This window comes from Trachurus japonicus, chromosome 11 (assembly GCF_045865225.1).
Source record: "Trachurus japonicus isolate A0001 chromosome 11, Traja_1.0".
NCBI classification, from domain to species: Eukaryota; Metazoa; Chordata; class Actinopteri; order Carangiformes; family Carangidae; genus Trachurus; species Trachurus japonicus.
Genome location: NC_140917.1, coordinates 26,354,460 through 26,370,457, shown reverse-complemented (window position 1 = coordinate 26,370,457; position 15,998 = coordinate 26,354,460). Strand labels below are relative to the sequence as shown.

At 39.7% G+C, this 15,998-nt stretch overlaps 1 protein-coding gene across 1 annotated transcript; it reads left to right on the top strand.

Moving 5' to 3' along the window:
* Positions 1 to 792: 792 nt before the first annotated feature.
* On the top strand, positions 793 to 4,859 carry LOC146978971 (progranulin-like). The gene is made up of 7 exons (XM_085792042.1): positions 793 to 841; positions 1,149 to 1,206; positions 1,491 to 1,640; positions 2,330 to 2,632; positions 3,275 to 3,445; positions 3,977 to 4,120; positions 4,359 to 4,859. The coding sequence occupies exons 3-7, from the start codon at positions 1,491 to 1,493 to the stop codon at positions 4,485 to 4,487; spliced, it is 897 nt and encodes a 298-aa protein (XP_085648168.1). The 5' UTR covers positions 793 to 841; positions 1,149 to 1,206; the 3' UTR covers positions 4,488 to 4,859.
* The last annotated feature ends 11,139 nt before the right edge of the window (positions 4,860 to 15,998 follow it).

The following is a 15,998-nucleotide window of genomic DNA, read 5'->3' as shown; positions in this document are numbered from 1 at the left end:
TGAGGACATTTTATAGTTTGCTTTTACTTTTTAAAAAAATCAAATCCATCTGTGTACTACCTGAAAATGAAAACTGAGGTTGTAGTACTGTAACAAACACAGTAGTTGTGGTAAACCTCGCTTCTACCTTGTTTTCAGTTTCAGTGTGTACAGTGTGGTATTTAAACTTCAGCACGTCAACCTTAAGTAATGTTAGAAGACCAAATACTCGGGTGAAAGCTGTGTTTTCATAGCTGTATCACTAGTAGAGCTTTGTTTAAATGATATCAGCCAACATGCCAATGTGGTGTCTACCCAGTGGTAGTGGGGGGGGGGGGTTCAGGCTCCTGGGACCTTGCATCACACGTACAATAAAACAAAAAATGTTTTGTTAAAAACGTAACTTTAAAAAGTACTGAAATGCTACACAAATAGAGAATGACAGAGTCCTCAGTACAGACTGGCTGTTTTCTGACTAGCATGTAGGCTGCTGTTGAATTATTACCATTGCCAATATGTAAACAGGCAGGTCTTGTGATTGAAACAGTGTTATGATACCAAAGGTTAATGGGAGGTTGTAAAGACCTCCATGTTTAATCTTTGACATGACAGCTTGAGTGATACAATGATTATTCAAACCATCCTTTAAAAAAAAAACCCATGTATGGTCAGTGGGTGGGAACTGGTTTCAGAAACCCAGTCTGTCCTAATCTGACAGTCACAGGACACAGTGGTGTGGTATGTGTAAATTTAGCTTCTAGCTTTTATTCAGGGGGAGGGTCTAACTGCTATATAAAGAGCAGGGCGTTTGTTCAAGTGAGAGACTCATGACAGGAAGACATTATTGTTTCCGCGGCTGAAGGTAAGAGATAAAAATCAGTGAATCCACATCAAGTTCTTTTGTAGTCTAAGTGCAACCGCAGGGCTTCATCTGTGCTACTTACAACTGTTCAGTGAGTCTGTAACAGGAAACGCACAGTTCAGGCTGAAATGAAACTGAAAGTTACAACTGCAAGTGAACAAAATGGTAGCAAGTTTCTACTAAATCCTGAAATCTGACTAAAGAAGTGAAGGAAACCTGCAGTTTTCAAGGAGATTTCTTTCTGAGAGTCCACATTATACAACACATTGATCAAATCAAGTGAATTTCATGTATGTCTGTTGTGTAGTTCAGAGGAAGTGTGAGGCGATTGATGGGAAGTTGCTGAATAATTTCACTGACCGAAGGTGAGTGGAAAAAACACACACACACACACACACACACAAAACAATGATATTGAATTGAGTTATTTTGTGGGACAAAGTTCTTCAATACTGTTAATTCATATGATATATTATTGAGCAATGTGGTGGTTCTCCAGCACTGGAAGCTTTTAGAATAAACACAATGATGTGTAACAACTTAAATGTACATTAGGTCAAAATCTAGCTTTTCAATGAAACCAACCACATGATGCATCCCATTCATTTGAATCAAATAAACCTCATAATATTGTGTCTGTCCTCTGCAGATGCTGAGGATCACTCTGTGGCTGATAATGGGGGTGTTGGTGTGGGACTTTGCGTCCTGCTCCATCACATGCCCTGATGGGAATGTCTGCTCCGACTACTCCACCTGCTGTAGGACCAAACATGGATATAGCTGCTGTCCATATCCAAAAGTAAGTCCACGCCTTAAAGGGATAGTAGCATTTTTTTTTAAAGTGGGGTTGTATGATCTACAAATAGCCCCTAAGTACTTTAATTGCAGTAGAAGACTCTCTACACTCCTCCCGTTAGCAACGCCAGCCCATAGCCCTGCCCAGAGATTTACAACATACAGTGTTGTGAACAGACCCAAAGAAACAGCCTAATTTTGCGGCCTAAAAGAGGTTTTACCTGAAAAAAAATACACAGTTCCATTGTTCGCTATAATATAATTTTTTCCAGCCCTTCAAAGTGCAGGAAAAACGCAGTTTTTATTTGGACCTAACCAACTCACGTATATAAAATAAAAACTGTGTTTTTCCTGCACTTTGAGGGGCTGGAAAAAATTATATTATAGCGAACAATGGAACTGTGTATTCTTTTTCAGGTAAAACCTCTTTTAGGAGGAAATTAGGCTGTTTCTTTGGGTCTGTATGTATGTTGTAAATCTCTGGGCAGGGCTATGGGCTGGCGTTGCTAACGGGAGGAGTGCAGAGAGTCTTCTACTGCAATTAAAGTATTAGGGGCTATTTGTAGATCATACAACCCCACTTTAAAAAAAATGCTACTATCTCTTTAAGTAGCAGAGGTATTTGGGTTGTGACAATCGCTGCCAGTGATAATGAGTAATTTTCTGCCCGTCTGTGTTCATGTGTGTCTCCAGGCCGTCTGCTGCCCCGACCTGGCCCACTGCTGCCCCTCAGGGTATCGCTGTAACTTGGTCACCAAGTTGTGTGAGAAAGAAAACCAGCCGTGGTTGAACATACCCATGGTGGAGAAGGAGGCTGCAGAGAAACCAAACCCTCCTGTTCTACCTGAATCTGCCCTCACAGATCTCAAAAACAGTCAGATCCCTGATGAAGGAAAGGTTTCCATCGTCTACTGTGACAACTATTTCGCTTGTCCCGATGGCACTACCTGCTGCAGACACCCAAAAGGAGCCTGGTTTTGTTGTCCGTACTCTCCAGTGAGTTGACCTGCATATTCTTCACACAGACTGTAATTAATATGCTTTTAGAAACTACAGACATGGCACTAAGTCAGAGCTTTCAACTTAAACTTGAATTTTGAAGCAGATAAGATAAGATTACACTTTATTGTCAGATCACTCAGAAATTTGTCTTGCGTCCCATGACGTCCAAGGTTTCACACAAATAATAACAAAATACCAAAAACATACATTTACAAAAAGCATAAATGTTACCCTCAAAAGTCACATTTAAAGAAAAACACAAACTACCTCCTAACTCCATTCACAACATAAATCCAACATTACAATGTGTCTTTGGTGCAACACCCAGTGCTCAGTCTGTACATGAACCCTAGGGTCGACTTAGAGCCCAAACTCTGATTTAACAATTTGACAGACTGAGGGACAAAAGAGTTCCTCAGCCTGTTCAGTCGAGCTTGTGGAACTCTAAACCTTCTGTTTGATGGCAGAAGCTGATATTCCTCGAATAACACGTGAGAGGGGTCAGATGAGATATTACTTGCAAGAGACAACATTCTTTTAGTGTATGCTGCTTGAAAATGTAACTCCAAAGATGTCGCTTCCATTAAATATCTTGTATTAAGTTTTGCATTATTTGCTTCATTGTGTGGCATGTAGGGCCGGTGCTGTCTGGATGGCTACCACTGTTGTCCATATGGCTACGACTGCGACCTCACTTACACACACTGTGTTAGGGACAGTCTGAGATATCCCTTCAGCCCCAAACAAGCTCTGTCATCAGTCCCTGCTTCTCTCATTTCACCTGAAGACAGAACCAGCTTTGAGGAGGTAGGACATTTCACACTTTATTCACCTTTCTATATGTTCTGGGGTTATTTCTCTAAAGGTACATCCATGGAGAGGACGTTTTAAAGGCCCCAAAAATATATTACCCATCAGAAATAACAATGACAAAGTTTAAATACTTGTCATTTTGACATGAGATCTCTCTTTGCATCATCCATTTTTTCACTAAAAAAACCAAGCTAATAAAATAAGAACAGCTAATATCAATACTGAAATTACAGTCTGGCGGCCACAAACACAACACTAGTGACTGCTAATGTTGCTCCCAAGATTGCCTAGAATTTAAGATGTGATGCTGTTAGTGTTGTGTTTATAGCTTGTCACTGCTGCCACTCAGTGGCCAAAGAAATCCGTCAGTGCAGCTTTAACTGCATCATTATGAGGAGATACTGAAAATCAGACAGGTTTTTGAAGTGACTCAGATATTCATCACTTCAATAAATATAATCAGTAATGTACTTTATGAATAAATATGTTTATGAGTATAACAGTCCATTTGTATTTAATTTTCAGAAACCTATGACAGCTCTAACAGTGGCCGGTCACAGCACCAACAAGGTTGGAGTCATTCGCTGTGATTCAAAGTTTTACTGCTCAGCAGGGACAACCTGCTGTAAGGGAGCCACAGGAAAGTGGAACTGCTGCCCCTACCCACTGGTAAGGATACAAATAATATTAAAGATAGAGGTAAACAGTGGCAAGTGAGCTGAAGTCAAACAAATCATCACCATCTTTAATTGTGTGATCTTTATAGTGTGGTGTACTCCCCAAAAAACAACTCTCAAACTGAAGCACCTGACAGATTTATATTTCCATATTCATGCTTATCACTATTTAATGCAGTAATTACTTTGTCAGAATTTTGTTCCAACACCAAGATTTGTTCTGATTTCAGGGCCAGTGTTGTACGGACGGTAAGCACTGCTGCGAGTATGGATATAACTGTGATGCCCAATCTGTGACCTGCAGAAGATTCTACTCTCAGGTCCCATCAGGAGCACAGGAAGAGGCCAAAACAGACTGAAGACATGTTGAAATACACAGTGACAGTTTAGTTCTTACTTTCATACACACCACAAATTAAATCTTAAATAATTCGGTAAAGAACATTGATGGAAACTTGACATATTTTGAAATAATCTTAATCTTAATCAGGTTTAATAGATCAGTAACCTGCTCATAAAATCATTCCTCTGTTTTGGATTAATGGTACTGTATGTATGTCTCATCTGCTTTGGTTCAAGTGTGTTGTATGTTTGGCAGTGGCATCTCCAGAAATGTTTCACAGCCTGGGTGTCTAGATGGGGAAAGTCTTGGGCTGGCACACCAAAACCGAAAGCTGTACTGAATTTCAGGAATTCTGTAATGCTGTTAGTATATAGTTTATTTTAGTATATAGTAGTATAAAGGATGGTCACTTTGGTTTCTTGTGTAACATTTAATGTGAACAATGATCTGATGTGCATAGACTTAAAAATTACAATTTAGGCACATAGTACGACTGATATTTTGCATTCCACAACAATCTTGTTGTAATGTGTTATGTATATTTGTTATCCAATGAATTGTTTTTAAAATTGGTTTGTTATCCTTTTCCTTATTAAGACAAATATACAGCTTAATTTGAACGTGTACATTTATTGTAAGGATCAAAAAAGTTATTGGAGACAAGCCTAACCTAAATTTAAAACACCACACTAGTCTTCAATTATTTAAGTACAGTTTTGATTTATTATTATTGACTGTTCCTGCACCCATCCATCTATCCCTTTTCAACCTTTTATCTGAGGCTGGGCCACAGAGGCAGTCGATCCAGCAGATCCAGCAGTGAGATGCAAACTTCCTTTCCAGGGCTACATTGGTAAGCTCTGACTGGGGGACCCTGAGCCGTTCCCAGGCCATGCTGGCGATATAATCTCTCCACCTTGTCCTCGATCTCTCCCTGTGTCCTCCTCCCAGCTGGATGTGCCAGGAACAGGCCCTGGAGGCATCCTCTCCAGATGCCCAAACAACCCCAGCTTGTTCCTTTTAACGCAAAGGAGCAGCGGGTGACCAAACGTCTTCCCTTATAAAGGAGACCCCAACGACCCTTGTGAGAAAAAACGAATTTGTCCGCTTGTAACTGCAGGTCATGACCTATCGCTCATGACCATAGGTGAGGGTGGGAAGAAAGACTGACTGGTAGATGGAGAGCTTTGCCTTTTGGCTCAGCCCTCTTATCGTCACAACAGTGCGGTACAGCGATGACAATAGTAGCTCCTGCTGTGTCGATTCTCTGACCAGTCCCCTTACACGTGGACAAGTCCCCCGATAAACTTCAAGTTGAGACAATCTTTATTGTCCCAAAATTTGTGTGGCAGCATAGAGCTTGACATAAAAAGACACAACAGACACCAGAACAACAAGCTCAACAGCATTACAATGATGTCAGGCAGAACATCAAAGCCACAATATACCCAGGGGGCAAAGCAAAAAAAACCAGACACGGAGCGTTGTAAAAAGTTTGACACCAGAAATGGAACTTCAATGATTAAAACCTGGGTGGACAACCCAGTCAACTAGCTGCTGGAAAGCTACAGGGGCCAAAACCCCTTTCTGGGGTAATTTTACTGGCGAAATTATGTAAATGCAAATATTTAGGTACTACAATGGCATAAATAGTCATACAACTTTAAAATTTGGCAGAGAGTATCTTGACACATAGGGGGAGGCATGAAAAAAAGATTCTGGGGTTTGTTGCAACTCAATTTTAAGATGTCACCCTCAACATCCCAAAAAAGACAAAAAAAAAGTACTGTTCGCCTGACAAATTCTCATGAGAACTATTATTTTTCAGCACTTTATGGAGAATATCTATGCCTAACATGTATAGAAAACTTCCTTAATTCATAAGCTTCCATTTGAGTCCAAGATAGCCTTTCTACTACTGGAAAGCTACAGGCTGTCTCCAAACAATTCAACACCTATTGTGAGAAACTACATGTTAACTGGCATGATCAGAAAACATTTCTGGTCTCCCCAAAGTGAACAGATAGATAGAGAAGACCGTTGGCCACAGCAAGTGGGGCTTTGGAGATAGAAAGGCTATTGGACTCAAATGGAAGCATACATCCATTGATACATAACCATATCTTATATGGTCCACTGGCAATGAACAAACTGAACTACAGTAATCAAGTACATAAATACTTACACCTATTTAATCAGACTATAGGTTTATGCGCCTGTACTGTGGTTTTTGGCAAACAAATCTACGAAGTCATCAAGATTTATGGCACTTTCTTGACTCTACGTTTAGCACCCCCAAATTGCTAAATTGCTCACCAGTCATGGGACTGCAAGCAGTTTTGATCAAACTTAAGCACGGAAATCTTCACTCACACAATGCAGTGCTCACATAGAAGTGCAATTTTGCAAAATTTAAACATCTCATCATGGAAGACTTCCAATATGGATCCAGGAAGACAGTGAGATCATTTCCATTACGTTACACTACCTTTCTCACAAAATGTGGGACTGCAGGGAATTAAGGCTTGTATCTCTTGCAATATGACACAATTGTATTTCGAAAATCTTCTCCTCACTTCATATCAATAATTGGAATGATGTTGCATCGCTTGGCAAGGATCACAGTTTTGTCCCAAATGTCATTAAGGAGAGAGCCCTCTCTGTAATTGTCCCGTGTGTCAACAAGAAAATCAACAAGTTGTGCCCAAATTGAGTTGCTGATATTTTATCTCACCAAAAACACAGACCAACAAACTTGACCTATTTGGCTTCTTGCCAGGGCAAACCATTTTTTTAAGGAAAAAAGAAATGATACCACAGTTTTACTTTAATTTTACTGTATACTAATTCATGGTGGTGAATTGTGTTGGTAACCTGTCAGTGCTACGTTAGTTATAACTGTCTCAAGAGTCTGTGGTGGCTTCTCATGGATATACAGGAACTTCTCATAGATCCATGGGCTGCTTTTACTCCAACACAGAATAAACCATTTTTTAAAGTAAGGCAAGCGGTAATTTATTGCTTGGAAAATAACATGTATTTCATGAATATTGCATGTTTTGTGGCTTTATTTTAATGCTGGTGCAGCATTAGTATGTGTATTAGTCAGGGAAATAATTTAGTCCTGTAAGGATTGGGCTACTGGGGGTTGTTGTGGTCCCCTAGAATTGTCATCACCTTGCAACGGCCCTGACGACGTGAATGTTGGACATAAATACTGTGGATGTTGTTGCAGGAAAACAGTTCCAAAAATGCTGTGAGAAGATTGAAAATGAATGCTTATGTGCCTTTATTATTTGTGACAAATGAACATGCAGTACATTTCAGCAGAGGAGACATACATACAGTATCATTTATCAGAAGCAGAGGAATGGTTTTATCATCAGATTACTGATTAAGATTAAAATTAGGATTGAGATTAAGATTGGGATTAATATTGGTTCAAAATGTTAAATTTCCATCAATTTTCTTCACTGCATTATTTAAGATTTAATTTGTGGCTTGTACGAAAATAAACATGTCTTCAGTCGGTTTTGTCCTCTTCCTGTGCTCCTGAGGGGACCATGACTCCGTCCATGTTGGTGCGGTGACTGGCCACTAGAGCTGTTCCTGAAAATTAAATACAAATGGACTGTTATACTCTCTTATAACTTGAATCATAAACATAATTCATAAAGTATGTAATATATTTGTTGAAAATTATGTATATCTGGATCCCTTAAAAACTCCTCATAATAATACAGTTAAAGCTGCACTGACGGATTTCTTTGGCCACTTAGTGGCAGCAGTGATGAGCTCAACACTAAAACAGCATCATTATTTTATTCACGTGGTTTTGAACTCCTATCCACTCCTGAGGGAGTGGTTCTACAAAGACATTGATTAGACTTGAAAGATAACTTATATGTTATCTATTGTGAGGTTGTGCATGGAAGTATGCGTGTGCCCTTATCCAATTAAAAAAAACTACAACAAAATCAAAGTAGAGACATATCTCATGTGAAAAAGCAAGTACCATATTTAACAAGTCATAAAATTGTAATTGCTGAGAGGTAATAGATTTTTGGGGCCTTTAATATGCTCTCCATGGATGTTCATTGAGAACTTTTCTTTCATCAGGGATTTGACTGTTTGGGGGATCTGAGGGGGCAGATTCAGGTAGAACAGAAGGGTTTGGTTGCTCTGCAGCCTCCTTCTTCACCATGGGTATTATCAACCACGGCTGGTTTTCAGATGGAGCAGGATGTCAGGTCAGGGCAGCACTCAATCAGGCAGAGAATCACTGGCAGTGTTTATCACAACCAAAATATTACTGCTACTTAATGGACTTACATTTGGATATGGACAGCATTCATATCCTAGCACATTATAACAACAGAGCAGATGTTCCCATCAGGGAATATAATGTAGTTTCTGGCCACCAAACTGTAATTTCAGTATTGATATTAGCTGTTTTATTAATAATAAAATGATAATAATAATACAATTATTTATTTTATTAGCTTGGTTTTGAGCCCCACTCCACTCCTGAGGGGAATGTCTGTTTCATTAGTTTTACCAAGATGTTGATCAGACTTAGTGAAAAATGGATGGTGCATGTAAGTATGTGTGTGCCTTTATCCACAAAATCAAGACAGAGAGGAATCTCATGTCAAAATGACAAGTATTTAAACTTTGTCATAAAATTGTTATTGCTGATAGGTAATATATTTTGGGGCCTTTAAAACGTACTCTCTATGGATGTTCATTTAGAGAAATAACTCCAGGCAGGATACAGAAAGGTGAATAAAGTGTGATATGTCCTACCTCCTCAAAGCCAGTCCCGTCTTCAGGTGAAATGAGAGAAGCAGGGACTGATGCCAGAGCTGGTTTGGAGCTGAAGGGATATTTCAGGCTGTCCTTAATACAGCGTGTGTAGGAGAGGTTGCAGTCGTAGCCATGTGGACAACAGTGGAAGCCATCCGCACAGCAATGGCCCTACATGCCACACAATGAAGCAAATAATGCAAAACTTAATACAAGATATTTAATCAAAGCTAAATCTGCTTTAAAATGTATTCATTTATTAAACGCTTTTTTAAAAAGTCTGTGTGAAGAATATGCAGGTCAACTCACGTAAGTGTACCGACAACAAAACCAGACGCCTTTTGGGTGTCTGCAGCAGGTAGTGCGACCGGGACAATAGTATCTGCTGTCACAGTGGACGATGGAAGCCGTTCCTTCATCTTGGATTTGATTCAGGAGAACAGGAGAGTTTGGATTCTCTGCAGCCTCCTTCTCCACCATGAGTATGTTCAACCACGGCTGGTTTTCTTCATCACTCAACTTGGTCCCATCACGGTATGTGATGGAGCAGGACGCAAAGCCCCACACCAACACCCCCATTAACAGCCACAGAGTGATCCTCAGCATCTGCAGAGGACAGACACAATATTATAAGGTTTATTTGAAAAGCTAGATTTTGACTTAAATCTATATTGTTACTCTTAATCATTATCATTTAAGCTTCCAATGCTGTAGAACCACCTCACTGATCAATATTATATTATATTATATTATATTATATTATATTATATTATATTATATTATATTATATTATATTAATAGTACTGAAAACTTGCCACAAAAGAGCTCAATTCAGTTTCATTGTTTTTTTTACTCACCTTCGGTCAGTGAAGTTATTCAGCAGCTTCAGCCAGGGAAACAATGATGGCTTCCTGTCACGAGTCTCTCACTTACCCTGAACTGAACAAACGCTCTGCTCTTTATATAGCAGGTTAGACCCTCCCCATGAATAAAATCTGGAAGCTACATTTTCACATACCTCACCACTGTGCCCCGTGACTGCGCCAGATTAGGACAGTCAGGGTTTCTGAAACCAGTTGCCGACCACCGACCATAGATGGGTTTTTGAAGGATGGTTTGAGTAATCACAGTATGATGATGTCAAAGATTCAACATGGTGGTCACAAGCTCACATGAACCTTTCATATCATTACACTGTTTCAATCACAAAACCTGCCTCTAAAGCCACATTCAAAAACATTGATGCTGTGATTGGATTTTATGTTGACAGCAGTGTGTAGGCTTGATCATTTTACATTCATAATAGGTTTTTTTTTCTATCAGTAACATGGCTTTATGTCACTATATGCATTGATTCTAGTACTGTATCTGTTACTTCCTTTGGTTTCCCCATTCCTGCTACTCTCTTTTTTCAGCATTTCAGTACTTTTTAAAGTTAGGTTTTAAACAAAAGACAGTTTTTTGTTTTACATGTAAAGACCTGGGTTCTCCCTTGGCTGATATCATTTAAACAAAGGGAAGGCACATTTATTTGTATAGCCAATTTTTACAAACAGTTTGTCTCAAAGGGCTTTACAGCATCATAACAACATCCTCTGCCCTTAGACCCTCACATCCACTGAGGGAAAACTACCAAGAAAAGCAACAGACGAGCAACAGATGTTGTGTACAGACAAGAAAACAGTTTGCAACATGGAATATGGTGGAAAAAAGCAGCATGAATCTCTGCTAGTGATACAGCTATAAAGCACAGCTTTCCTGTGAGTATTTGGTCTTCTCACATTACTTTAATGTGACATGTTGCAGTTTGAATACTGTACATTGTACACGCAAGGTGGAAGTGAGGTTTACCACGACTACTGTGTTTGTTACAGTACTCTGTTTTCATTTTGACAAAGGACATGGGGTGGTTTTGATTTAAAAAAAAAAAAAGTAAAGTGGGCCAGATAACAGTAAAAGCAAATTCATACACACACATCTCACAATAAAGGTTGTAACAAATAACAGTTAGCGATACTTTATTAATGAATTTGCAGTGTAACAATTGAGCCAACTGAACAATTATCCCTTGTATAAATGTTAACGGTGCAGCTCACATTTCTTATCACAAGTCCAACTTCAATATGAGGCTGGCGAGACATCAGGTGATGGGGTCTACATGCATGATACGGGCAGTAGCACATCAGCCTCATCTAGCAACTAGAAATGCAAGATGTCAGGTCGGAAGCAGAGGGAGTAACTCCTAGAGGGCCAGCATACGGAAGGCAAACGCAAGTGCCAGTCTCACAGAAACCTCCAAGATGAGGAAAAAGAAAAGATGTGGAGTTCACTTCAGTCCTGGTGTTGACTGTAACTTAGAAGAACGACCCACTGCTAAAAGCGTGGTACTAAAAGTCAAACAAGACATGTAATGTAGCCTACGTAGTTGCCACCCCAGCATTACAAGTCTGTAGGTCTTTATTACGTGGCTCAGCCTTCCTTTTTCTTCTGTGGTTCTTGTTAGAATTCAAAGCTTCATAATATATCTGTGGTGAAAAAAACTAGGTCAGCAAAATGAAAAGTCGGTAGCTAAGCAAGACAAATTACCTGATCTTTGTCCACTTCTTCAATTCTTTGTTCTGTTCTTTGTTTTCTTCTTGGAAAAAACAGGCAACATCTAGACTCAACACAAAACAACTGCTTACATGCACATTTTCACTTTGAGCACCTACGACTACTCAAGAGAACTGAAACAACTCAGGCTGTAAAAAAAAAAGAAGAAGAAGAAGAAGAAAATAAAGACAAACCTTGCCTCCAGCATCTGATTCCTCATCTGAGCTGTCTGATGCTCTCCTACAGTAGCTGATGATGTTTTTCTCTTCTGTTTTTTTCTGCACACTCTTCTTCACATAGCTCTCTTTAAGTTATATATATATGAAGAGTTCATTTGCAAAAGCAGATAAGTGCCATTTTGAAAAAAATGAGCTGAGGCTTTGTAATTAGTCTTTGCATAGTGTTGTTTTCAATAAAACTAAAATAAAAAATGAAGATTCTAGAATTTTTTTAAAACGGAGTTATCTGCTTTTGCAAATGAACTCTTCATATATATATATATATAATAAAATTGCCTGTAGCTGTCTCCACCAGGAATGCGTGGTGTGACATCCATTGGCCATCCCTAATCTATGCTGTCCTATACAGTGTCCTAATCCACTCCGAACCCAGATATTTGTAGAGTAGCAAACAAGAAATTCCAGTTAACTCTGCTTTCGGAGCATCTAGGGAGAGGATTATGGTTTGGGATTTCTTGTTGTTTGAAAACTGCTTTAGGTTGAATCATTTCTGCGTGTTATAAGATGACTGCCTTCCTTTGATGAATCCAGTTTGATCTGGGTGAATAATAGATGAAAAGACCCGCTGGATTCTGTTCGTCAGTGCCTTACTTGTGATTTTAATATCTGTATTGATTTACGAGAGAGGACGGTAGCTAGATGGAGGCTTTAAGAGCAAAGTGATTAGGGCTGTATGGGAGGTATTGTATTTTGTCTATCATGCTTAAAAACAGAGGAGAGACTGTGGACTAGAAATGTTTGTAAAACTCAGCAGGGAAGCCATCAGGGCCAGGTGACTTGTTCTTGGCATTTTTTGTAATGCATTGTAGAACTCATCTGGGGTCAATGGTAATTCAAGTGAGTTAGTTTGCTCCAGTGTTAATTTAGGTAAGTTGATACTGTTCAAAAATGTGTATCTTCAATATTTGGGTTGTGAGAGGAATTATAGATCTTGATAATAGTTCTTAAATACATTGTTGATATCCTTTGGATTGTGGTGTGGCTTCGCTGCTTCGCTGCTTCGCTGCTTCGCTGCTTCGCTGCTTAGACTTCTGTCCCAGAAGGGAGATTTGTTTTCACTTGACTGTACACACACACACACTCACACACACACACACACACACACACACACACACACACACACACACACACACACACACACACACACACACACACACACACACACACACACACAAGCATCAAACAGAAAGAATATGCAACAGAAAACAGACATGACACAAGTGAATTAGACATAAAAGATATAACTACTAACATCACACACTCACGTCATCTGGTCCTGTCAGATGATAAAGACAAGCAGCATTTGCTGAGTCCTTAATGGTTTCACCAGTTCTGTCAGGTGTGCCATCGACTTATTATTACTGTGTTGTAACGTGTCCAGTCGAAGTCGAAATTTTGTTTTTCTATCTGGGTCACACCTACTCTACACACCTGCACTCAGTTACAGGACAATAGAGATACACTCACCTGCCTGACATGTTTAGCCGCGTGCCATTAGGAGATACACAGTAGCATCACTTAGCCTACTCGCTCATCTGGTCGTGTCAGCTGACATGGACAAGCAACATTTCTTGCACTACACGAGTGCATTTGTGACCTTTTTGCAGGTGAGACTTTCCAGTGTAACATAATAACAATAGGTATTATAACTTAATCTACAGAACACTTTTGAAAACTTTAAGTGATGATTTGCTGATTGCCATGATATTAAAGGGATTAGGTGTGAATGAATGAACGAATGAATGAATGTTTTATTTTCGTGTCATGAAAGTAAGGATGAAGATGGATGTCATGGTTGCTATGATATGCAAACATGGCACAAAATTTTGGGACACTGTAATTATGATGATGTGTTGAAGTTGGAAAGTGTCACAGAGGGGATGAAAATTAAAGGTAAAACTGATAAGTCGAACCTGAAATGTGAGGTCTGTATGCAAGGGAAATTTGCTCAGAGCAGGAGAGAACCGGATGAGAGAGGAGAGCAAGTGCAGCACTTGTACATGTACAAGTGCAAGTATACAAATCTGTATGCATACAGATTTGGCTGGCCCTATAGAATCAGCAGCAAAAGATGGGTTCAGGTACTCATTGGCATTCACTGATGACTATTCAGGTGCAATTTTTGTGTATTTTTTGAAAGCCAAGAGTGACACAGTCAGAGCTACAGAAAAGTTTATTGCTGATGTTGCACCTTATGGGAGAATCAAATGTATTAGATCTGATAATGGCACTGAGTTTACGTCAAAGGAGTTTCAGTCACTAATCAGTAAAAATGCCATTAGACATGAGACATCAGCCCCTTATTCTCCCCATCAAAATGAGACAGCTGAGAGAAACTGGAGAACCCTCCTCTTTCCCCACATGAGAGCACTCTGGGCCGGCAGAGCATCCGACATGAGACCTCAGCAGTCGCGAGTTGAGTTTGGAGAGCGCTTGTGCGCCCTCACAAAGATTGCACCCTGGGCAGTCGCCCACATTGCCATAGCTAAAACCGGATGATCTTATCATTGCTGCTAGTGACGAACTGTGAAAAATGTAAAAGAGATGTTGGGAGCAAAATTTAAAATTAAAGACCTTGGTGAACTCAAACATTTCTTGGGTATTGATTTTATGGAAATTTTGTGCAAAGAGGAGGTGAAATAAAAATGAGTCAAAAAAAGGTACATTACAAAGATTTTGGAGAGATTGGAAATGATCAACTGTAAACCCAGATTTAGCTACTCCATGTGAAAACAAACTGAAGTTTGACAATAGGGTCAACCTGTTGATCAAAAGAAGTAGGCCCTATTGTGAAGTTGTTGGCAGTTTGCTTTATGTCATGATATGTACGAGACCAGATCTAAGTTGAATTGTTGGCAAACTGTCACAATACCTGTCTGAACCAAAAGAACAACACTGGGTGACAGCAACACATGTGTTGAGATATTTGAAGGGAACTGTAAATCAGGAATTGTGTTACAAACAAAGTGATGTAAATCTCAAACTTGTGGCATATAGTGATGCAGATTGGGCAGAAGACCAGAGCGACAGGAAAAGTACAACTGGGTACTGTTTTAGTTTGTCTGAGATGGGGCCTGTTATTTCCTGGAAGTCAAGGAAAACACCTACAGTTGCTTTATCCACATGTGAGGCAGAGTCCATGGCCCTGGCAACGACAACTCAGGAAAGCATGTATCTAGTACAGTTGTTAAAGGGGATGGACAGTGATTGTGAATATGCACTAGTGACAACTTTTGAGGACAATCAGGGAGCTATTGCATGTCGAAAAACCCTGTATCGCGTCAGAGATGTAAACATGTGGACATCAAATACCACTTTGTTTGATCTGCCCTCAGTGGTGCGAAAATCTGCATTGAATTTATTATATTGCCCAACTGCTGACATGGTGGCGGATGTGTTAACTAAACCTGTAACGAGAGTCAGGATGGATAAGTTTGTGTGTTTTATGTTTGCTGTCAGTATTAGAACAAGTGGGGGTGTTAAACTGTTGTAAAATATAGGCCTACTGATCTTGAATGTGCCCTCCTACTGACACCAGCGCAGTAAATCATTATAACAGGCTAAATACCTGATGGGCTTGCTCTTGTCTTGTGCAGTCTCTCCCCAGTCAAACAAGACTCAGTTGTGTCATCTCTTAATATGTTGTGTACCCGGTATTCCAACTCTTTATGATGGCTGCGCCAACAAAAACTAAGTGACAATGTTTTTACAACAAAAACTGAAATGTTGTCAAACTGCCAACCTAAACACCGTCTACCTGCGTCAGCCTGCCCTCAGAGGTTGCCATGGTGACTTAACCTGCATAGTTTTTAGAGATTTTTAGAGAGGCTACCTCTCATAGGCTTAACTTTTACTTTACTTTTATCACATGAAGTTACCATGAAGTGTGT

Coding starts and splice junctions, on each gene's coding strand:
- LOC146978971 (XM_085792042.1), top strand. CDS start 1,491: ATGCTGAGGATCACTCTGTGGCTGATAATGGGGGTGTTGGTGTGGGAC. Junction 1,641..2,329: donor GCTGCTGTCCATATCCAAAA/GTAAGTCCACGC, acceptor GTGTGTCTCCAG/GCCGTCTGCTGCCCCGACCT. Junction 4,121..4,358: donor ACTGCTGCCCCTACCCACTG/GTAAGGATACAA, acceptor TTCTGATTTCAG/GGCCAGTGTTGTACGGACGG.